At 40.0% G+C, this 24,297-nt stretch overlaps 1 protein-coding gene across 2 annotated transcripts in view; it reads right to left on the bottom strand.

The window, feature by feature from the left end:
* Window positions 1-24,297, bottom strand: part of atp8a2 (ATPase phospholipid transporting 8A2) — a 631,244-nt gene that overhangs the window by 538,394 nt on the left and 68,553 nt on the right. The window contains exon 2 of one of the 2 annotated variants that reach the window (XM_041199633.1): window positions 424-562. The exons of the other annotated variant lie outside the window; for it this stretch is intronic. Within the exon in view, the coding sequence (XP_041055567.1) occupies window positions 424-562 (139 nt within the window). The remainder of the gene's footprint in view (window positions 1-423; window positions 563-24,297) is intronic. 2 annotated transcript variants of the gene reach the window in all.

Genomic DNA, 24,297 nt, shown 5'->3' with positions numbered 1-24,297 from the left:
AATCTGCAACTCTAGTTTCTATTACATTTTATTTAAATAATACATATTAGCAAGTGAAATCAGTAATACAGCAAGCATTTACCTTTCAATGTAGTGCAACATCTGTAAACAGACATTCTTTCGGTCATCAAAATCACTTTTTTGCTCAACAATCTTCATGCTGAGTTTAATTTTGTATGCCTTAAAGAAACATTGTTCTTGTGCAGGACATGAAATTAGATTTCCTACACTCAGGCACAAAGTCTTACTTCTTTCTATTAATTAACACTGTATATGGGAATCAGTGACACACTTAAAATCAATAAATAATTCAAACTCTACAATTCTGTGGAGAAAAAAAATGAAGCTTTCTCCTTCAAAATAAGTCTGTGAACGTCCTAACCTTCACACATAGAATTTTACAAGTTTACATGATTTCCTTACCTGACATGGTTGTCACAGAATTTAGTTATCTGAGGCAGGTTGATACTAATAACTCGGCCTGCTTGATCTGGCTCTGTAGATGTAGTTCCAGACATCTCATCATCAGCTTTCTCGTAGCCTGAAGACGAACAACCAGCTCCTAGCGTTCAGACCAGAATGAAATCACTCACTAACTTGAAGTGAACAGCATTTATGTTTCACTGACGGCAGAAGTCAAAAGTTTGATAAAAACAGCAGGGCTGCATGCACTCACAGTAAATTAAGCTGCTGAGAGCGGCACAATGCTCTGTAAACAATGACTGACAGGCACGCTTTGTTCAATAGGTGTGGGCACGCACACACATAACTATCAGCAGTCTTTCAGGTTTACAAAATAAATAACCTTCAGAGCAACAAAAGGGCTATTAGTGCAAAAGAGATAATTTTGACAGACCAATGGGAAGACAGGCAATGATGGAAGTGCAAGCTGCATCAGTGAACTGCCAGTGTCACTGCCAGACAAATGGTTGCTTCACAAGAGCGTGCCTGACCAAATACTTTTTCACTCTATGAGTGTAATAAATTATGCAGGCTGATAAGGAATATTTAAATAGACAACTAATGTAATATTAAGGATTTCCCCTCCCAGTATCTTGGGATCCACAGGCAGTAACCTTGTTGCAGCTTATACCAATCAGCCCATCTGTCAGTGTTGTACTGAGCGATGGGGCTGATTCAATAATCATTTCTATTATGTCCAACAACATAATGGATCAGCAGCCATTAAAGTAAACACATCTCATATTCCTAGGAGTCAAGAATTTTATCATTACAATTGTAATATTCATTCAAAATATATTCCAAGTAATGGCTCTAGCAAAGCTAGTTCAGGAAGAACAAATGATAAAATATGCTGTGATAAATCCAGCTGTGCATCAAAAGACTGCTCCATGACTAAAGCTGTTCTTTCCAAACAATAATTTCTCAATAACATTTGAGCATAGCATGTTGAGAATGCAGGAGAGAGCTGAGTATAGAGGGTCAACCAGGGTGACTATTATTCACTTTCATTGAATAGCATCAGCTCAGATGGAGGAGCAATCTATCTATTCCCTTGTCAGGGGTTGTTGTATGGCAGGAGAAGAGAAGAATCAGATTCTGTGTTCAATAATGTGAATGAGTAGAGAATTGGTTAGAAAGTAGAACACAGAGTAGGGATACTAATTCACAAGATGCAACTAATAGCATCTCCCAGGGATTTGCACTATTACATCAGGCTTATCACTGTATTTATCCATGTCTTAGATAAAGGAATTAAGGAATAGAGAGCCAGATGTCCACGTTTTCTGACAACGCTACATTAGGTGCCAGAGTAAGTCGTTTAGGTAGGAGGAAGAAAGTCGCTAAGGGACATTGACAGATTATGTGAATGAGCAAAATAGAGTTCAATGTGGGGAAGTGTGAGGTCATCCATTTTGTACCCAAGAAAGATAGATCAGATTATTTTCTAAATGATAAGAAGCCAAGAACTGTGGAGGGGCAGAGATATTTAGGGGCCCGGTAAAGGATTCACTTAAAAATAATGAACAGGTGGAAAAAATGGTGGCCTTTATCTCAGGGGAGCTGAAATACAGAGGGCTGGAAGTTATGATACAGTGGTATAAAGCTCTGGTTAGATCACATTGGAATTGAAAAATTCAAAAACTGAGACAGATAGATTTGTGATTGATAAAGATATTAAGAGGTACAGAACAAAGATGGGTAAATGGAGTTGAGGTACAGATAAACCATGATCCAACTGAATGGTGGAACATGCGAGGGGGTCCAAGTGGCCTGCCTCTGTTCCTATGTTCCAATGCTGATTCAAATCTTGAATGCTTTAGAGTTGACAGCATCTTGGGATGTTTAGTGAATGTTACTCAAACTCGATTTCAATTTCTGCCAAAGAACCTGTAACTAATACCCAACCAGAAGATGTCTGTGCATTTCCTGAATATTTGTTGACCAAATGCAGCACTTTCTGACCACGACTGTAATTATTTCATAAAATATCATATTTGTTGTTACTAGTTTTTTAAGCAAGATAATTTTAATCTTCCAAAATAGAAATTGATGCTACCATTTGTTTATCTTCCAAAGCAAAATGCAGAACCAACATGCTCAGACAAGATATACAAAGAAATTTATTCCCTGCTTTGGATTTCCAATATAAAACCATATAAATAGAAACAGAAGTAGAAACTAAATCTTCTATCAGATGTATTGCTTAGGAAGTAACACAGATGTTGATAATTAGTTATATTTTTGCACAAGAGTTACGGTTGCCTCAGGAAGTGCACAAGATAATCTAGAAAAGGTTAGGATTATCAATGAGGAAGGAAATGGCGGTGGACTCCCAGACAGCAATGGTGGCATTCAAGAGGCATATAGTGGTGGTAACCTTGGGGTTGTTTAAGCAGAGCCTCAGAGGAAAGTGGCTGTGTAATGAATAGTATGGAACATAAAATCATAAAATGATACAATGCAAAAGGAAGCCATTCCACCCATTGTGCTTATGCAAGTCTTTGATAGAGCTGGCCAATCAATCCCACTGCCCTGCCAATCTCTTGAAGCATCTATTAATTTCTCCCTTAATCTGCTTCCACCATCTCTCCAAGTAGTGCACTCCCAATCACAACAACATGCACAAAATAAGGTAACCAATTCCTTAATAAAACATCTAGAATTATATCTTCTTGATTTTCAAAAAAGAGTTAGCAATTTTAAAAAAGATTTCAGTGCCACCAATCCAAATGGCAGCTGGGCATGATGGTCCTGTAGTTGATTCCATGAAACATGAACCTGATAGCAAGAATTACAGGAAAAAAAACAGATCAATCACAATGCCATTACAATATCAGAACACTGCAGATGCTGGAACTCTAAAATGAAAATGGAAAATGCTGGAAATAGCCAGGAGGTTTAGCACCATCTGTGGAGAAAGAAACAGGGTAATTGTTTCAGGTCTATGACCTTTCATCAGAACCTACTACAATAACGCTCCTTTCATTACTCTCAAACTTCAATAATCCAGTTGAGAGAGCAAATGCTTGTCCTGTCTAAGTTCTTCCATAAAACTCACCTTATGGCCCTTTGCCCTCCTCCCCACACAACTTTGTGCATTCCCTTAACCATCTTCAAATCATTTCATTTATCATATGTTCTCAGTCTAAAGAAATCTGTTTGCAAATAGTTTCTAGATCTCTGCAAGCTATACTATTAGACACAATTTGCCAGGGTTTAACCCTCTCATTGCATATTGTCTTCCTATATATCATGACATAATTGCATTGTATTACCACAGGTGTTTGATATCCTGGATACAGTAATAAGCTGAAATTGCAACATCACAGCAGCATATTACACCAGGTGTTTGCCATTCTAAATACCATAATAAGCTGAAAAGGGCTTTACTGAGAGGAAGAGAGAAGTTATAATCCTTAAAAATAAGCTAAAAATGTTGTTAGAAGATAATGTAAAGAAAGCATTAGATGTTTATCAATCTCTAGTTAGTGGGCAATATGTCTGACAGCTAAAAGGACAAAAATTCCTTTGCTGACAGAGTCACTCCGGTCATCGTGCTTAATGACATGAGTGAGTATGGACCATTAACACTTCCTTCAGAATGTACCTTTCCTAAAGGAAGCAATGGACAATCTGAATTTTCCCAATGGCTTAGCAGGTAATATGTTCTCCAGTATGGCTGGTGGAGAAAATATCCATGAATGTGTAACAATTCTAGAAAAAATGTACGTGCATTGCCTATTCCAATCTGACCACAGTAAGATCAAAGTGTTACTTAAAAGGCAATGCATTTTTTTGAAACAGTAAAGGAGGAAAAATTGTTGGAACTTGAAAGAAAAAAGGGAGAAACAGAGAGTGAGAAAGCAATGGGAAAAAATGAGCTAGAGACAAGCAGAGAAACAAAAGAATATTTTTTCTTTTATGTATGAACCTCTCAGATACATTCAAGGAAAGAATTGCAGTTACATAGCAGATTTTGCATCACAAAATTCTTAACAGTAGAGCAAGAGCTTGCACTTATATAGCCACTTTTATGACCTCACCACATCCCAAAATACCTAACATGCAGCTGAAGTCTCACATAGTGACCAGATTATCAGCTTTGGTGATGCTGCTTAAGGGAAGGATGTTGACCCAAACACCAGGGAGAAGGTCCTTGTTTTTCACAGTGTTTTGCATTATTTTCATCCACCGGAGAGGGCAGACAGTTTAACAGCTCCTCTGAAAGACTGTGTCTCCAACATTTCAGCATTCCCTCAGCGCAGATTGCACTGAGATTTAATGGAGGTGTCAGCTGAGAGTTTGTGCTGAAGTTCTGGAGTGGGACTTGAGCCCTAACCTGCTGACTCAGAGATGGAAGTGTGACCACTCAGCCAAACTGACACTCGGTTAAAAAAATACAGAATAATACTCATGCAAATCACTTAATAATCTAAATGTTTTAATCCTTAAAGAGAGATAATTTTATAGTTTCAATTCTGATAAATATTCCCCTATTCTGGTAGAATAATAGCTCAATTGAATTTTTATGCCAAGTTTTGATTATACACACAGCTGCACTCACACTATTACCCAACATTGATCTTGAAAGAGGAGATGAACCATACAAGACACAAAATATGTTGCAAGAGTCACTCATTTGCAAACATCAGGGGACACCATATGGCAACAAAACAATACAATTACTGCACAGATGGCATCAGAAGGCTCCCATTATTTTGCTCGGCGAAATTGACCCATGGCACAAAAGATGTTGTGTTGGAATAACATTTCAAACTTTTGCATCAAGTCTCCATCATGTCCTAATGTTTTTTGGTGATATAATCACAGGAAAGAAACCAGACATCAAGTACCCTAATTTACCTGAAACTAGATGTATGTCAAGAAACAGTCACTGTACTTTTACATCTGATTTCAAGAAGAAAGTAATTGGTTTCCTAATCTAGATGTCAACAGTGGTTACATATTGCAGCAAAAAGTATTCCATTGAAAACCTATTTTCAATTAAAACCATAGAGGTATAAAATATACTCAATACTAACACTGATATACTATTATAGAGCTGACTAAACTCTTACTTTGGGTCCTTTTCCCATTCCCCCAAATATTTAGACTGTTAATCAGAAAGTTAATTGCTATGTTATAGCACATTGGTATACTCACCTCCATTTTTACATCAAAATCATTATTCAGAAGAAAATATACTTCCAATTCCTAAATGATAGAGTTACCCAAGATTAATTTCCAATTGGAAATGCTATCTTTTAATTTAGTTTCACCACAAATTAGTATCATTCAACAATGAAATGAAAGGTGAGTTTGGCTGGCAGGCTAACACTTAACGAGTTAGAAATCTTTTTATAGGCAGGTCGAATTAAATTTCTGAATTTCTGAATATGATTCATCAAGTTTCTTTTGTTATAAAAATTAACCAATAAAAAAGGACAGACAGGAGTCTACTGGTTAACTGGTTTACTAGTGAAGGTTTCTAGATTAATAAGTCGTTCAGGAAAGATAAGTGAACAATGGAGTGGGACTATGATCACAATTGATTACAATTCTATGTGAGGTCCAAATGACTGTCTTCCATGAAGGAACAGTGGCAGTGCAGTACATACAACACCTGGAACATATTAACTGTTATTAGTACATCCTGGAGCCATGACAATTAGATATCCAATATTCGGTCGGTCAATATGTGGAGTCATTGCACGTTCATGTATATGCTATTTATGAACATGCTCCTACATTCAGGTACATCTTCCTGTTTCACAAAAACAAAGTTTCGAATTATTTTCTGTTAAATAATTTAAATAATTTTCAGTTCTTCTGTTTTAATTCATAACCTGTTTGCTACGTTTCTTCTTTAAAATATGGAGAAACAATTGCTTTATTGGGTTTTGGCAGCATGATGATAGTGATGTGACCAAAGATCACTAATTTTGACAAAATATAATAACAAAGCTATAAATTGGTCAACGAGTGCACAAATTTTCAAGGGAAAAGATAGTTACAATAGCATTAAATGCTTATATCAGTGTATTCGTGAACGGGTTAAGAATTACAAAACACCAACAATTCCTCCACGTCTTGACCGAGGCATTTGTATGGATGTTTAACAAATAATTTAGGCATATCTAACTAAAGAATACTTTCATCAATACAATGGCATTCAACAAAGTCACACATGAAAAGCTACTAGTCAAATTCAAAGGTCTAGGAATTCAGGGTGAACTTAGAAACAGATACGAGGGTGGCTAAAGGGTAGAAAGCAATAAGCACTGAGAAACTTAATGGAATGTTGTCAAAGCTGCTAATTATATCAAACTTGAAGGCGCACTGGAATCTGAGAAAACAGCTCAGGAATAAATATGAGCATATATCAATGACACACTAACTTAAATGCAGACAAGTGCAAGGTACTGCATGTAATAAGGAAAGCACTTATCTATGGCTGGTGTTAAAACGCCGAATGATGAATTAAAGACACCCGAGAGTTTTGCTCATTTCTAAAAATGTCCAATCGTAAGAGGGGAACCACAAACAAATTCAGCAGAATATTGAACTACTTGGTCGAAACAGTTACAGGCAGGCAAAATAAAACTGTACAGTGCTCTGGTCAGACCACACTGAGACACAAGGCAGATGTTCAACATTGTAGGTACTACAGAGAAAAGCTACACACCAACACTCTAGTTTTGAAAAAAGTTATGAAAAAGACTTGAGAAGTTGAGGTCTTCACACTGGAAAGAAGCCATCTGGATGGTGATCTTATTGGAGTATACAGGGCAGTCAAGAAATAAAGAACTTGCATTTATACAGCTAAGGATAACACAAAATGCTTCACAGCCGGTGAAGTACTTTTGAAGTACAGTCCCTGTGGAAATGTAGAAAAACATTGCACGCAATTTGCACACAGCAAAGTCCCACAATCACAGAATATGCTTTAGTTGATAGTAGTTGAGGAATGAATATTGACCAGGACAATGGGAGAACTTCCCTGTTCCGCTTAGAATAGTGCACGGGACTTTTTACATCCACCTAAGCAAACAGCCCTGGTTTTGGTTTAAGACAGCAGCTGCACAATACAGCAGAATAACATCAGCACACATTGATGTGCTCAAATCTCTGGAGTTGAGTTTGGAGCCACTTATCTGCTCAGTGGCAAGAGAGGCCCAAGGAACAGCTAACATTACAGGTTGGAACAGGGAGAAACACAATATTACTTTCAAGTAAATCACAAGCCGAGTTAAGGAACACAGATTCAAACTAGGACTAATATCTGGAAATTTTCCTTCATACAGAGCGATCAACCTATCAAATGAACCCTCGGATGAAATAGTGGAGATAGAAATATTGGAATCTTTTAAGATGCTGCTAAAAACCACAATGATGGGAAGGGGAACATAGATTAGCTGGATGAAAGAGACAAAAGTAATTACAACAAATAGAGGAGTAGAACTTCAAGGCTGGTATTCTTGGAAGAGAATGGTGGTGAATCAAATAGTGTGAACAAAAAAATCTGCAAATACTGGAATTCTGAAATGAAAATGCTGAAAATACACAGCAGGTCACTCATCCTCTCAAAAACAGAAAGGACATATTTTGATATATTGGGTGCAGACCCTTCAGAACTGGAAACTGGAGGATAAATGAGTAAGCTTGATAAAGGGGTTCATTTACATCTGCTAGTTTCCAGCTCTGAAGAAACGACAATATTGAAACATTAACCTTTATTTGCTATTTTCTCTGCTGTTTGTTTTCTCTTTTTACTTCAGAACATTTCTTCATGTGACCATCCGTTTTTCTCAATGGGCAGTCTTAACTTATGATCAATGCTCACCAGATCTCTCTGATCCCACTACTTTTCTTCACAAAACACAGTCATCAATGAGGGCTAGTGCCAAACTGTCAGTTCCAGAGAAGGAAGGAAAAGTATTTTTTTCCAATGCAGATTCTCTCACCTGTTGAAGAAGTGGCGGAGAATTCCAGAGTGTGAAACCAGATGGAATGCTTGTATATGGGAAGTCTACTCAGGTAACATACTTCGAAACTGGGCCTTGAATTAGATTTTATTCTTAGTTTCTCATTGTACCAGCATGTACTAACAAGGTTATAAAGACAAAAGTAAAAAACGGTTAAAAGCTCTGAAATGCACCATTTTATATCATCTCCCTAATGCTTGCTTGGTGTTTTATCACAGATGGCTTATTTCTTGCCTTGTTGCTATATGCGTCTACTCTGTTTTGAGTTTATATTGGTGAAGTAACAGATCCATGCTTTATATATACACACACAATTATACTGACCAACGAAAGACTGTACTTTTTTTCCCTTTGGCTAAGTACATGGAAATTACGATCACCAATCCATCTTCTTAGATCATTTTCCCTTACTCAGACTTACTGGCAGATGTGCATCATATACTGGCTCAAATTTCAAGCAATTACATCTGCTGTTCAATTCTACAATGCAGCCAACAATCTGCATCTCAGCTAGTAAAGGACTGATATCAGGATAGGTTCATTAATGAATATTACACTTCCATGTCTTTCTAGGTTTGCTCTTTTCTCTTGGTCAATCTTAATGTGGTCCTCAACTCAAGTGACAAAAAAAATAAGCCATGGCACATTTCTCCCAAGGATAGGAGAGAAAGAAAAAAGGGAGAGAGGATAGGACATACTAACAAACGAATTAAGAGCAGGAGGCGGCCATTTGGCCCCTCAAGCCTTCTCCGCCATTCAATATCATGGCTGATCTGCTTGTAATCTCAACCCCACATTCCTGCCTACCCCTGATGACCTTTCACCCTCTTGTTAGTAAAGAATCTATCTAATTCTGCCTTAAAAACATTCAAAGACTCTGCTTCCACCAGCTTTTGAGGAAGAGAGTTTCAAAGACTCACAACCCTCAGAAATAACTTCTCCTCATCTCTATATTAATTGAGTGACCCTTATATTTAAACAGTGACCCCACCCCCCCCGACCAGTTCTAGATTCTCCCACAAGAGGAAAAATTCTCTCTACATCCACCCTGTCAAGACCCCTCAGGATCTTAAAGACTTTGATCAAGTCACCTCTTACTCTTCTAAGTTCCAGTGGATACAAGCCGAACCTGTCCAACTTATCCTCATAAGACAACCTGCCCATTCCTGGTATTAGTTTAGTAAACATTCTCTGAACTGCTTCTCATGTATTTACATCCTTCTTTAAATAAGGAGACTAGTACTGTACACAGTACTCCAGATGTGGTCTCACCAGTGCCCTGTACAACTGAAGCATAACCTCCCTACTTTTGTAATCAATTCCCCTCACAATAAACAATAACATTGTTAGCTTTCCTAATTACTTGCTGTACCTGCATACTAACCTTTTGTGATTCATGCAGTATGACACCCAGATCCTTCTGAATCTCAGAGCTCTGCTATCTCTCACCATTTAGAGAATGAGCTTCTTTTTTATTCTTCCTGCCAAAATGGACAATTTCACATTTGCACGATCTTTGCCCACTCACTGACCTGTAGCTTCCTGCTTTCTGTCTCCCTCCCTTTCTGAATAAAGGAGTTACATTTGTTATTTTCCAGTCTAATGGAACCTTGCCGAATCTCTTGAATTTTGGAAAATTAAAACCAATGCAATTATTTCATTAGCCACTTCCTTCAAGACCTGAGGGTGAAGTCCATCCGGACCCAGGGACTTGTCAGCCTGCAGCCCGGACAGTTTGCTCAAAATCACTTCCCTGGTGATTTAATTTCCCCGAGTTCCTCCCTCCCTTCCATTCCCTGATTTACAGCTATTTCTGGGGTGTTACCTGCATTCTCTATAGTGAAGACTGATGCAAAATACCTGTTTAATTCATCTGCCATCTCCTTACTTTTCATTATCAGTTGCCAAAGGACCAATGTTCACTTTGTTAACTCTTTTCTTATTTAAATAACTATAGAAACTCTTATTTTACTAGCAGCGTTCACTCATACTCTAATTTTTCCCTCCTTATTAATCTTTTTGTCATCCTTTGCTGTTCTTCATATTCTTTCCAATCTTCTGACCTGCCCACTGTCTTTGTGCAATTATCTGCTTTTTCTTTAAGTTTGGTACTGTCTTTAACTTTTTTAATTAAACACAGATGGTGGGCCCTCCCTTCGGAATTTTCTTTCTCATTGAAGTGCATCTATTCTGTGTATTCTGAAATATCCTTTTAAATGTCTGCTACTGAACCTCCATTGACCTATCCCTTAACCTGATTTGCCAGTTCACTTTAGCTAGCTCCGCTTTCATGCCCTCATAATTGTCCTTATTTAAGTTTAAAATAATAGCTTTGGACACAATGGTCTCTCCCTCAAAACAAACATAGAATTCAATCATATTATAATTGCTGCATAGGGTGCCTTCCCTATGAGGTTATCAATTATTCTTATCTTGTTGCACAATACCAGGTCTCATATAGCCTGTTCTCTGGTTGGCTCCGGAACGTGCCTTCTAAGAAACTATCCTGAAAATATTCCAAGAACTCATCTACGCTACATTTGCCCATCTGATCTTTCTAGTCTCTATGCAAATTAAAATCCCCCACAAAGGGGAAAAAACAGAGGAAGGGAGGAAAAGGGGGAGGGTGAAGGAGAGAGAGAGGGAAAGAGAGAGGGTGGGATGAGCAAGGTCACAAGGGATGAGCAGGGTCATAACAGGGTGGGTGGGGTCATGAAGGAACAGACAGGGTTGTGAGAGAGCGGGCAGGATTGCAAGGGAGCGAAGAGGGAGTGAGGGGGCGGATGTACGAGGTGGATCAAGGATTGGGTAGTGAAAGAGAGAGAGACAGCAATCAGAAGGTGGAGGGGAAAGAAGGGGCAACGAAAGGGCAAGGGGAAGGAGGAAGCAAGGGGATGGTGGGAGGGACCGAGTAGCATAAGGGAGTGAGGGGAGCATAAGGGAACAAGGGGAGGATGGATACAAGGACAGAAGGTTGGCAGGAGTCATGAGGAATGGGGAGTAGCTGATCTTGGAGATAGCCTTAAGCTTTGGTAGCAATCTGGTAGCCCTGAGCTTTGGCAACACAATGGGAAGATCCTGGACATTATCAGAAGAGGGGAATGGTGCTGATGTTTGGGTAGAACATAGGTGGAGGTCCTGGAGTTTACCAGTACTGCAGTGGGATATCTGGGAATACTGCAGGATAGGATAGTCTTTTGATCTGGCATTGCAGTGGATGGCAAACCTGGGGATTGAGGGACTATGGATGACAAAGCTAAGGTGAAGCAGCATCAAATGTGAAGTTTAGCTCACTGGTGGATTCATGGTGTGTCTCACCAATGAGAAACAAACAAATAAAGGGCTTGACAGCAATAATGAGGGATACCATGACTGGCGGCAATGCTTTGTGGCTTGTTAAGGGATTGCTGCAAATAGTGAATTTGCTGTTTTGTGAATTTTGTCACATGTTCAGAAAGCAAAGCAGAAATTAAATATTTAAATTAAAAATCTACCTTCAAAGCATCACTAATAATTTCATGATTCTACTCACTTCTTTTTATTTGGGAATAAGACTCAAATTAAGACAAGAAACGGCACCACTTCACTGTCAGCTACTATAACCTTTCATCTTCTCTGTCAATGTAACAGTTGTGAATTATAGGCTGATTCAATTTTTCTTAATCATGCTGTTATGATATGGCAGGTCGTATTTGATGGCTGACTAAATCCCAAAGGGAAACTTGGCCGCACTTTCACAACAATTTTGCAATTTGTATTTATTATGAGAAGGTTTGTGCATGAAGTCAGAAGTAATGAGTACACAACCATTTTTGGAGATTTTAAAAGGTTAAATTAAAACATTTATTAACAAAAGAAAATAAGTTACACACAAGATTACAGTTATACAGTTAAACTTAGTCTTATAACATTTCCCAAAATATTTCTACTTAACTAGACTTCTGACTACACATCCCTTTCAGGCAACAGTCCAAATAGATTCCTGATCTATAAAACATCCAGCAATACTACCACAAGCACCCACTGTTGCTATAAGGGAAGTATTTCGCAACTTCTTTCTCCCTTTCACTTGACAATGGAACTCCAAAGGATTTTAACAAAACCTTGGTTACTGGAACAGCAAACTTCTCCAGGGTGGCTAGAGGCTTTTTCCACAAGTTTGTTTCACAGTGCACCTGTCAAAATTTCACACTCTCACTCTCAGACACAGTTTTCCATCTTTCTTTAAATATATGTTCTCCCTTTTGATCTGTAAATCCCATTGTTTCAACCTTTCTTTGGAAGTTAATTTTTAACAATTACTCAGGGCACTGCAAAGGCTGATATTTCACAAGCCAAATCCAATTACCATCTCCTGCACTGGGCAAAAATGTCAATTTCAAACTTTAACTTTTGGGAGAATCACAGAATTGTTACAGCACAGAAGGAGATCATTTGGTCCATCATGTCTGCATCAGCTCTCCAATTGAGCAATTCCCTTAATGCCATTGTCCCTGTAACCCTACACATTGTTCCTTTTCAAATAAGGGTCTAATTCCCTTTTGAATGCTTGGATTGAACCTGCCTCCATTACAATCTCAGGCAATGCATTCCTGACCTTAACCACTCGCTGAAGGGAGAGGGGGGAAGTGATGGAGCAGGGGTTGGGGGAGAAGTATTAAATGTAAGACTCCACAATTAAAGCAAGACTTCACAATTAAAGAATATTAGGATGAAGAGAGCTATGACCCGAGGCAGCTATGGTTATGATACTAGCGATGCCCGTGTTGAACTGGGACTCTACAACTGTGGGACGGTTGGAGGAGATTTGAAGGGAAAGCCTTGCCAAAAGTAAGCAGAGGACCCAAGAAATCTCAACCCTTACACGAATCTTCGAAGCAGTACTCAGACTAAGTGATTAATCTTCCAAAATTCTGATAAGTATTTCAGTTATTGGGGACGTAAGTCAAATGGGTGTAGAAGGAAAGTTGAGTTAAGAAGTTTGGTTTAAAGTATAAGTAAGTGTGTTCATTGTACTTTTAATATCTTTACTATAACTGACTCGTTAAGATAGAGTGTAGTTGCGAGTATTTATGTTCTTTGATTTTTGTGTAGTAAAGCTCTTTTGCTTTAAACAGTGAACCTTGTGACTTCATTCTTTTTGTAAATACCTGGGTTTTCAGATTCTGAAAAATTTAAGAACATTACTGGTCTCTACCTGGATCATAATACTACAGTCAAGATGCTCATTTACAGTACCCTAAAATAATATATTTTTTAAAGAAATCTAATTTGAACATCGAATGAATCAATACTGTTTCCACTGTTCCATAGATTTTACTCCTTGCTCGTTGAAATAATGCTCCAAATCCCCCAGTCTCTCAAACATCGGAGATGGGACTTACATTGGGAGGTGCATATCAGGACCCTGGAAGTCCTGGCACAGGCATACCTGAGAATTGCCCAGGAAGTTTAAACTTATGTTGAGCTGATTCCCTACTACCAGGGACTTTTTGCGAATGTTTCGGACATTGGGCTTAGGGTGGACATTTGGGCCAGATATGTGGATACTTACACACAAAATGTTAGACAGTTTTAAACCTGCTCTAACAGCTCAGTGTAACTCAACTGAACAATACAACCGACACCCCGAATCACCTCCCCTGACCACCCAACTAACTCCCCGGCCACCGGCTACCACCGACTATAAAACTAGCATCCCTCCGCCCCACCTGACAAAACTACGCCTCACCATCCTACCCACCCTCTCATTAAAAGTACTTGGATCTTTAAAAACTTACCTGAATACAGCAGCTGCTGTTGTAAAAAGGGAGCATATGTCCTCCCCTTCCCCCAACTCTAATACACTTCCTGGACACCCTGGGGTGCCTATCCTGCCCATTTCTGCTTCAGCTGGGATTAGAAGATCCCGGAAGAAATGGGTAGTATCATCAGGTGGTAAAAACTTTGCGGGCAGCAACAATGCACCCAGCATTGCTGCTGACCAGAAGATCCAGGCCAATGATTCTGCAGAATAGGTTTGGACTTATCCCATACCAGTACAGGCTGTAACTGCTAGTTCTGTTGCTCTAGATAAGGTACGAAAAAAGAGCAATGCTTTCGGGGTACACTGATTATCAGTTTCCTTGCAGTGATTTACAGGTGGTGTGTTGTTCTCTTTTTTGCTCTTTTAGTCTTTTCAGGGCTAGATTCTGCAGTTTGAAGGATAGGGCAGTCTGCTTACTGACCTCTATTCATATCCTCGTGATCCAAAAATTGTCCAATTGTTTTCCCCAAATGCAGTAAGAAGTTTGTGCTTGGTGATTTCCTGCAGCATTGCAGTTGAGTTCAGTAACTCAACAACTTGGACTGCCACCCTAACATTGCTCACATTACAAGTTCTTTAGAGAAAGCAAACAATGATCTTACAACAGTGTAATTCCAAGCAGTGCATTGCTAATGTGCTGCTGGCAGGTGCAATCCCACTGGACAATCATGTCCATCAGCCACCAATTACAAAATAAAGTACAGGCAGATTTACAAATGTCAAACCCTGTGACAGCACATTACAAAGCAATAATTCAAGTGTATTCCTTCAATGGATATTATACACCTTCAGGATTTCCAGAAGGCCCGACATCTATATCTGGCTTGATTAGCAAGTCATTGAAAGATCATGACATTAGTAATTGAATAAACATCTGTTTCACAGCCAATCTCACTACATTTTCCATGTCGTTGTTAGTCTCCATAGCAGAAGCAATGCAGTAAGCCATTACCTATGGAACTGCTGCTTTTTAACTATTTCAATATGAAAAGAATATTAATTAGCATGTGTCACTCCATGGAAAACCCAGTCGTTTGGTGACAGCGTTAGCAGGCTCAAGTTGATTTAGGGTAATCAGTATGATGATGCATGAACTGTAAATTTTCATCTCTATAGCACGCCATTTAATTCATAAGGAAGGCAACATTGGCTCCTGGATCTTTTTAATTGCATTATGGACAGACTGCATGCATAGCAATTCCCTAGGGAACGTGCTTGATTCTTTTGTAAAGACTATTGTATTTTCAGAGGAAATGAGGCTCAAACTTGCCAACTAAAATTGCAGTCGACATCAGTGTTTACATTTTGCTGTAAACATTCTTAATTTATTTTGATTTGTAACTCATCATGTCATCATTTTTTTATATTATCTTTACAAAACACTTATAAACGGTTACAAATAGTATCAACATACATCATCTAACACTGTGGGCACCACATAATAAGTTCTTATTTGCCATGAAAAACGTTAACCAAATGTGACATTTCATTTAATGCACTGTTGAGTGTTAGCAATCAGAGTTCTGTTAAATGGTCAGGTGATGGAGATTAAATAAAACGTTAGGGTCCTGTGCTCTTTCATTTACAAAGCCAAAATATCTCAGTTGTGGACATAATGACAGAGTGGGGGTAGGGGGCAGGAGAGGACCAAAATAATTTGTTATCATGGAGCTGGTTTATTTCAGTACGTGAAGCTCAATTTATTTTGCAGAAATAGTTCATAGGCAGAGGTGCCAATGGCACAGAGGAAGCAGCAGTCAGGAATCCCAGGTTATGTTAATAAGTCAAAAGGCAGCAGCAGTGTTAATTTCCCAAAAGAAAAGATAGCACAGCTTGAATAACAGTATAAACAAGTGAGCCCTGCAATTTTTGCAAGTCTTATTACCATATTGTTAAATTGCATTCAAGTACTTATTAAGCAGGCATACATTATAACTAGTACATTATGAGCTCCACTGTATATAGAAATAGAACCCTCAGTCAGTTGGTGAGAAGCATCCAAACATTTCAAACCTAATCACTTGGCATGGACCCAATGGGCTAAATGGTTTCCTCCTGTACTGTTCTGGCTCTATGGGCCACCATTATGCCATTGTCAGCCGAAAGGAACATTTTCAAAAGATAAGGGAAGAAGTCCCTGCCTTTTCCAAGCACACCCCACCTTGCACCGCACACCCCCCCACCCCACTGGTCCTGTACACACAAAGCAGGACAAATCCAACCCGGCCAATTACTACCCCATCAGTCTCCTCTCGATCATCATGAAAGTGATGGAAGTGATCATCAGTAAAGTAATGGAAGGGGTCAACAACACTGCTATCAAGTGGCACGTGCTTAGGAATAACCTGCTCACTGATGCCCCGTTTGGGTTCCGCCAGGGCCACTCAGCTCCTGACCTCATTACAGCCTTGGTTCAAACATGGACAACAAAAGAGCTGAACTCCCAAGGTGAGGTGTGAGTGACATCAAGGCAGCACTTGATCGAGTGTGGCATCAAGGAGGCCTAGCAAAACTGGAGTCAATGGGAATCAGGGGGAAAACTCTCCACTGGTTGGAGTCATACCTAGCACAAAGGAAGATGGTTGTGGTTGTTGGATGTCAGTCATCTCAGCTCCAGGACATCACTGCACAAATGCCTCAGGATTGTATCCTTGGCCCAACCATCTTCGGCTGCTTCATCAATGACCTTCCTTCCATCATAAGGTCAGAAGTGGGGATGTTCGCTGATGATTGCACAACGCTCGACACCATTCGCAACTCCTCAGATACTGAAACAGTCCATGTCCAAACACAACAAGACCTGGACAATATCCAGGCTTGGGCTGACAAGTGGCAAGTAATATTCACGCCACAAAAGTGTCAGACAATGAGCATCTCCAATAAGAGAGAATCCAACCATTGATCCTTGATGTTCAATGGCATTACCATCACTGAATCCCCCACTATCAACATCCTGGGGGTTACCATTAACCAGAGACTGAACTGGCCTAGCCATATAAACACATTGGCTACAAGAGCAGGACAGAGGCTATGAATCTTGTGACGAATAACTCACCTCCTGACTCCCAAAGTCTGTCCACCATCTACAAGGCACAAGTCAGGAGTGTGATGGAATACTCCCCACTTGCCTGAATGAGTGCAGCTCCCACAAGACTGAAGCTGGACACAATCCAGGACAAAGCAGCCCGCTTGACTGGCACCATATCCAGAAACATTCACTCCCTCCACTGCCAACGCACAGTAGCAGCAGTGTGTAGCATCTACAAGATGCACTGCAGCAATTCACCAAGGCTCCTTAGACAGCACCTTCCAAACCCACAACCACTACCACCTAGAGGACAAGGACAGCACATAGATGGGAACGTCACCAACTGGAGGTTCCTCTCACCATCCTGATTTGAAAATATATCGCTGTTCCTTCACTGTTGTTGGGTCAAAATCCTGGAACTCCCTCCCTTACAGCACTGTGGGTGTACCTACACCACATGGACTGCAGTGGTTCAAGAAGGCAGTTCATCACCATCTTCTCAAGGGCAACTAGGGATGGGCGATAAATGCTGGCCCAGCCAGCGAAGCCCACATCCCGTGAATGAATGAAAAAAAGAACCACGTAAGGAGAAATTAGGTCAGATACCAAAGAGCTTGAGCAAAGATGTAGGTTTTAAGGAGTGTCTTAAAGGGGGAAAGCAAAGTCGAGAAGCAGGGTGGTTTAAGGAGGGTATTCCAGAGCTTGGGGCCTAGACAGCAAAAGGCATGGCCACCAATGGTGGAGCAGTTAAAAATCAGGAATGCACTAGAGGCCAGACTTAGAGGAGCTCAGATATCTCAAAGGACTGTGGGATTGGAAGAGATTGCATCAATAAGGAGGGCCAAGGCCAGGGAGGGATTTGAAACCAGGGGCTCAGATCATCCGATCATTGCCATATGGCTGCTCCACTTGAACTTACCCCCACCTTGACGCTAGTCTACATTTCTAGCCAGGTCTTCTGAGCCCAACTTTCCCAGAAATGTGCAGCGCAGCATCCCTTGGAGAGCTCCATATGTTCGCAGTAGAGGCAGTAGAAGAAAGGACATACCCCCTTCATACGGCACTAACTGCCACATGAGAAGTTTAAAAGCCCAGTTTAAATGTTAGTGAATGGGTGAGCAGATGCATGAGTGTATGGTAGGATGGGTCGATGGCCAAGGTGCTTGGTGTGGTGGGGTGGCTGGTGAGGTGACAGGTAGAATGGGTAGGTAGGTCGGGCAGGGGGTAGCTGGGTGTTAGCATGGTCACAAGGGGGTAGTTGGGGTACTCAGGGGGTGGGGGGGGCTCAAAGGCTAATTGGGGGGGTCAGGAGTGGCAGCCAGTGTGAGTTATTAGATCAGTTCTGTAGTTACCTAGGTGTTAGACCGGGGTTTAATCTGTCCAACATTTCCTGGGTAACAGTCTATTAAAACCACTTTGAAATGTCTGTATTGTTCCTTTGATCGTACTGAAGCACCCCAAGGTGCAACATGATTGATGTTGAAAACTTGAAGATTACTGCACTCTCTGTGATGGCCATTTTGAAATATTTTGTGATAATCTCTCAGGTATTTTATAAATAAAGTAAATTTCTAAAAAATACACATCGAACGTGTCCAAAGTCTCCGGCTCTAGCTTAGAGTTGGAGACATTCACGAAGGGTCCCGAAGGCTGGGGAATTGCCCATCAGATTTTGAAATGTCCCAGGCAATTCCCATGGAATACAGCGCATAAGGACTCCCATGGGGTCCCAACGCACATCTTCACTTGTACATCTGATCTCCAATGATCCAGAAAAAGTTATATGTGGGCCAAGGATGTGGGAGACCAGCCAGGAGTACACTGGAATAGTCAAGTCTAGAGGTAATGTAGGCATTGAAACACTGGAACAAAGAGACTGAAGCAGGTAAACTCCCTGAATACAATTGCTTCACTCTGCAGATGCTATGTCAATAGACTACAGCTTGTAGAAATGCACCAGTGTGAAGATTTGGTGTCACTCAAAGGATACAGTTCCTAAAATATTCATAGTTTATGATGAAATATCATATATTTGATAATACATACCCCCTCTAGATTATCAAGTCTTTTAGCATAATATAAATAAAGATACCAAAACATCAAAGGGATAGGCTGGATAGATACCTACATAGTAATAACTAAAGAAATATGCAGTAAGAATTAGAAAGGGAAGATGCAGTATGACATAGCTGCTTGATTTCCTCGAGGATGATGCAGATAAAAGTAGCTTATGAAACTCAGCAGCATCAAATTTATTTAGACTTTCAGAAAGCCTTTGACAAAGTTCTATGTGAAAATATTCTAGCCAATTATTAGAGCTACAGAAACTCAGGGAAGAACCCAAGACAAGGTAACAATTTGAACAACAAGATTATTAAGTGTGCACTTGTATACCAGAAACATGAACAATGTACAGAGAATGATTGAGGAAACAATAAAACCACTCAAATTTATCAGTGTAGAGAGAAGATAACTAAGGGAGGACATAAGGGTATGTAAGATAGTCTAGGGTATAGATAAGAATGTCAGAATACAATTTTAACTTAAACCAGGAAAGCAGGTACAGAGGACACAAATTTAAATTGGTGAAAGATAAATTTTAAACCAGTATCCAGAAATACTCGAGAAATGATAAAACTGTGGAATAATCAGCTAGGTGGGGTAGTATAATAGAGGAAAGCTCAAATGCAATGGATACTGTGAAATGAAAGTTGGGAGACTAGATTGATGAGCTTCAATGAACTTAAGGGAAATTTTCTTTATTTTTCAATTTGGGTGTTAATCAAACAAGCAGACCCTTGTATTGATGGCGTCTAAAAGTATACTTAAGTACTACCCTGGTCCTTTATGTCACATGGTCCTTTAAACATACATGTCAAATCACTAGCTTTTTAAGAAAAAAAGTGCCCTTCTCACTGGAATTGTCAATTAGATCCTTCAGAAACTACAAACAAATCAAATCAGATCAGCTGGAAAGAGAACTGAGGCTGACAGAACATTTTCTTCCCTATTAGAAATTGTGCATAATCTTGAAACAGGTATTTTTCAGATAAACAGAATGTTTCTAAGCATCCTTTAGTTTGCTTGCAAAATGCCACCGCACCTCCACCCTCCCTTTCCTCTCCAAAGTCTTTGAATGTGCTGTCACTTTCCTAAACTGTAACCATCTTTCCTACTCCATGCTTGAACCTCTCCAATCAGCTTTCCGTCCATGCCGTAGTACTGAAATAGGGCTGAAATCACAAATGATATCTGCGTGCATGTGGAAAGGGTAAACTGGCCCTCTTCATCATTTCAATCCATATTTGCATGAGTGGCCACACCAGCCTACCCAGCCCACTCCCCGGCTGGTTGGAATTGTCCTCACCCAGTCCCATTCCCATCTATCGAGGTGTAGCCCCTCAGCAACAGCACCTGAAAACACATCATGATCCACATGTAGGCTGATGAGAACCAGGTCTACCGAACCGCCACCTCTCTGAAACTGCCATTATCTCTGGTTTGTCATGCTGCTGATCCAACATCCTACATTGGATGAGCAGAAATGTCATCCAATGAATTAAAGGAAAGGTCAAAGCCATCAATCTTTGGTCCCCGCTAAGAACAAGATTCCCTGACCTTCAAATAGGATGCAATTTGTGACATGATTAGGGTAATTTCTGTTTTGTGAAACCTGATGGGATAGGTTCAAACATATTACATTTGCAGAAAGGCAGCCATGAATTTGGAAAACATCAACACATTCAAAGATTTGAGGAAGGATAAGGAGATTGGAGACAGGCTAGAGGGGTCAAAGGTTTTTTTTTGAGAATGGTGAAGGCAACAGCTTTAAAAAAGGATACAGAACCAGTTACAATGTCAGCTAGCATGAGGGCAAGGAAGGGAAGTTGGGTGGTCAGCAGTTTAATAGAAAAATCTTCAAGCAAGTAGGTCTCATGGATAAAAATGAGCTCAGGACATAGGACAGAAACAGGAGAAAGATGTCTGTTCAGTGCCAGGGCAGCTAAGGACATTGAGGGAAGCTTAGCATGGTTTGCTGGCAAAGGGAAGAGTGGGAAGCAGCAGACGCAGCTGAACAGATGGTTTCAACCTCAGTGACAAAAAGAATGAACTCATTGTATTTGTTGTTACAGGTGAAAATGGAAGGCCAAAGAGAGAGGTTTAAGATGACTACCTGCTGTGTTTAAAGCAGCCAGTGGTTATCACTACATTCTGGATGATTCTTGAGTAATGACCAGAGAGCTGTCAGTCCCAATAGTACTTAACGTGGTTGAGCCAGATTGGACAATTGATGGCTAAACCACTTGTGCTGCATAAAAGATGGAGGCTATACTGTAAATCTCAAGTACCTGATTTTCCAGCATATGAAAGCTGATGATAACAATCTGCATTTATGTAGCGTTTTCTATATAGTGAAGTACTTTCAAGAAATGAAATTGGGTAGCGGTAGAACAGTTTAGAGCAGGTGACTAGAGACATAGACAATGACATTATGACATGAGGGAGATTTTTAAAGATGAGAAGAGGGATCCCATATCGCAGTTTGGAGATATGTTCTACAATGAGGGATCAAAATGGATCAAGTCTCTGTGACTATATGTAGACCAGGGTGAAGGAGGGTGAAAAGGAGGTGAAGATCACAGGAGTGGAGAGTACACACCAAGACGCAAGGCTGGAGAAAGCTACAAAGCTACAGAACAACAAAAGGATGAAGCTATTTGTGGTTAAAGACAAAATTTTGAATTCAATGCGTTCTGGGATGAAGCAGAATGCAAGAATAAGAATACTAGGGAAGCAAGGTGGCAAAATTTTGGACAAATTGCAAGTTCATAGAATTATAGAATAGTTACAGCACGGAAAGAGGCCAATCAGCCCATCGTGGCCATGCTGACTTTCTATTAGAGCAACTCAATTTGGCCACACCCCTGCCTATTCCCCATTGCCCTACAATTTTTTTTCTCTTCATATAATCCTCCAGCTTCCTTTTGAAAGCCTTGATTGAATCTGCCTCCACCACATTCTCAGGCAGTCCATTTCAGATTCTAATCACCAACTACATTAAAAAGTTTTCCTCATGTGGATATTGCTTCTTTGCCAATCACTTTAAATCGGTGTCCTCTGATTCTCGACCCTTCCGCCATCAGCAACAGTTTCCCTCTATCTACTCTGTCCAGATCACTCATGATTTTTAACAGCTCTGCCAAATCTCTTCTTCACTTTTTCAAGGTCAGCCCAGCTTCTCCAATCTATCCCCATAACTGAAGCTGCTCATCCCCATAATCATTCCCCGAACCTTTTCTGCACCCTATTGAATGCCTTCACATCCTTGCTGAATTTTGGAGCCCAGAACTGAACACAATAATCCAACTGAGGCTGTACTATTGTTTTATACAGGTTTATCACATTGTCCATGCTTTTGTACAGTACCCCATGACCCTATTTATAAAATCTAGGATCCTGTATCCTTTATTAACAGCTTTCTTAACTTGCCCTATGTAACGAATATCTAATTTCATAATTCAAGTGTATTAGGAATATAGTTTCGGAATTGAAATATTTTGGATGCAAGATAAATGGCACCTGGTTTGAGAAGCTAGTAAAGAGACCTAAAGTAATAGCAAATCAAAGACCTATGTTTCTTTTCATTATTCATTTACGGGATGTGGACGTCACTGGCTAGGCCAGTATTTATTGATTGCCCATCCCTAAGGTTAGAGTTGGAAATGTGAGAACACTAAACAATGGACCCCTATTTTAAGGCTTCATTATAGAAATAAGATGTCTATAAGTAATTCAAGTATTTTTTCCAGATCAAAGAAGATTTTGAAAGCAAATGGTAAACAAGGCAAAGTCTTAAAGTATCCATACACTTATCAGATCAAAGGACAGGTTTAAAGTTGGAGATAATTAGTTTAAATTTCTATCTGGGTCATCCCACGGATGCCATGTTGCTATGGGGAGAGATTGTCAGAAGGCTTTTTTAGCTTTAGGTTTTTATCTGGGTAATGTATCTCTCAGAAACAGGCAGTTAGAGTTCTGAGTCAGCCTCAGAGCAACTTTGAGACAGGCAGTGAGAGAATCCAACTGGAACAGCAGGTCAGGAGCAGAGGGCTATCAGAAACCAAGACTGTTTTCTGATTTGGAGTCAACAAACAAGAATGCTGCAAGGTCTGTGCTTGATCTGGGGTGTCCACAATTGTGAGGTGTTGAAAGAGAATTGGAGAGTCATCTAGCTGGATGCCAGTGGAAAGACCCAAAAAAATTCTGTACCTCGAGAGCAGCAGGGACACTGAAGAGAATAAAATTGAGTAGCAGGTACACTGAAGAGAATAAAAGTGAGTAGCAGGAACACTGAAGAGAATAAAAGTGAAAATTCCCGATAGCTGTGGCACCCCTTGGTGTGGTCTCTGAAGAACTGAAGGAACTCTCAAGAACCTATAAAATATAGGAAAACCCTTGGGTGGAATTAAAAGTAGAAAAAGGAGCACATTGTTCAGATTTGAGTGTAAAGTATAAGTATAAGTCAGTTAAGACAGCAGCACTTACTTTGTTTAACTCCTCCTGTACAGTAAAAGTTTTTGTTTAAACATGAAATTTTGAAACAGAATTCTTGGTTAATAACTGGGAGTTTGAATTTCTTTTTAAAAGTTACTGGTCTCTACTGAGATCATAAACCCTGCCAACGTCAATTTGTGCATATATACCCCCAGGTCCCTCTGCTCCTGCATCCTCTTTTGAACTGTACCTGTTATTTTATGTTGACTCTCCTCACTCTTTCACACTTCTCTGCATTAAATTTCATCTGTTACTTGTCTGCTCATTCCACCAGCCTGTCCATATCCTCTTCAAGTTTATCATTATTCTCCTCAGTTCACAATACTTCCAAGTTTTGTGTCATCCCCAAATGTTGACCTTGTGCCCTGTAAACCACAAGTCAAGGTCATTTAAAAAAAAAAGCAAGAGCCCTAACACCTACCCTTGGGGAGCCCCACTGTAAACCTTCCTTCAGTCTG

Source organism: Carcharodon carcharias, chromosome 11, assembly GCF_017639515.1.
Source record: "Carcharodon carcharias isolate sCarCar2 chromosome 11, sCarCar2.pri, whole genome shotgun sequence".
NCBI lineage: Eukaryota > Metazoa > Chordata > Chondrichthyes > Lamniformes > Lamnidae > Carcharodon > Carcharodon carcharias.
Note: the sequence above shows the minus strand (reverse complement) of the source record. Positions and strands in the feature narration are given on the sequence as shown.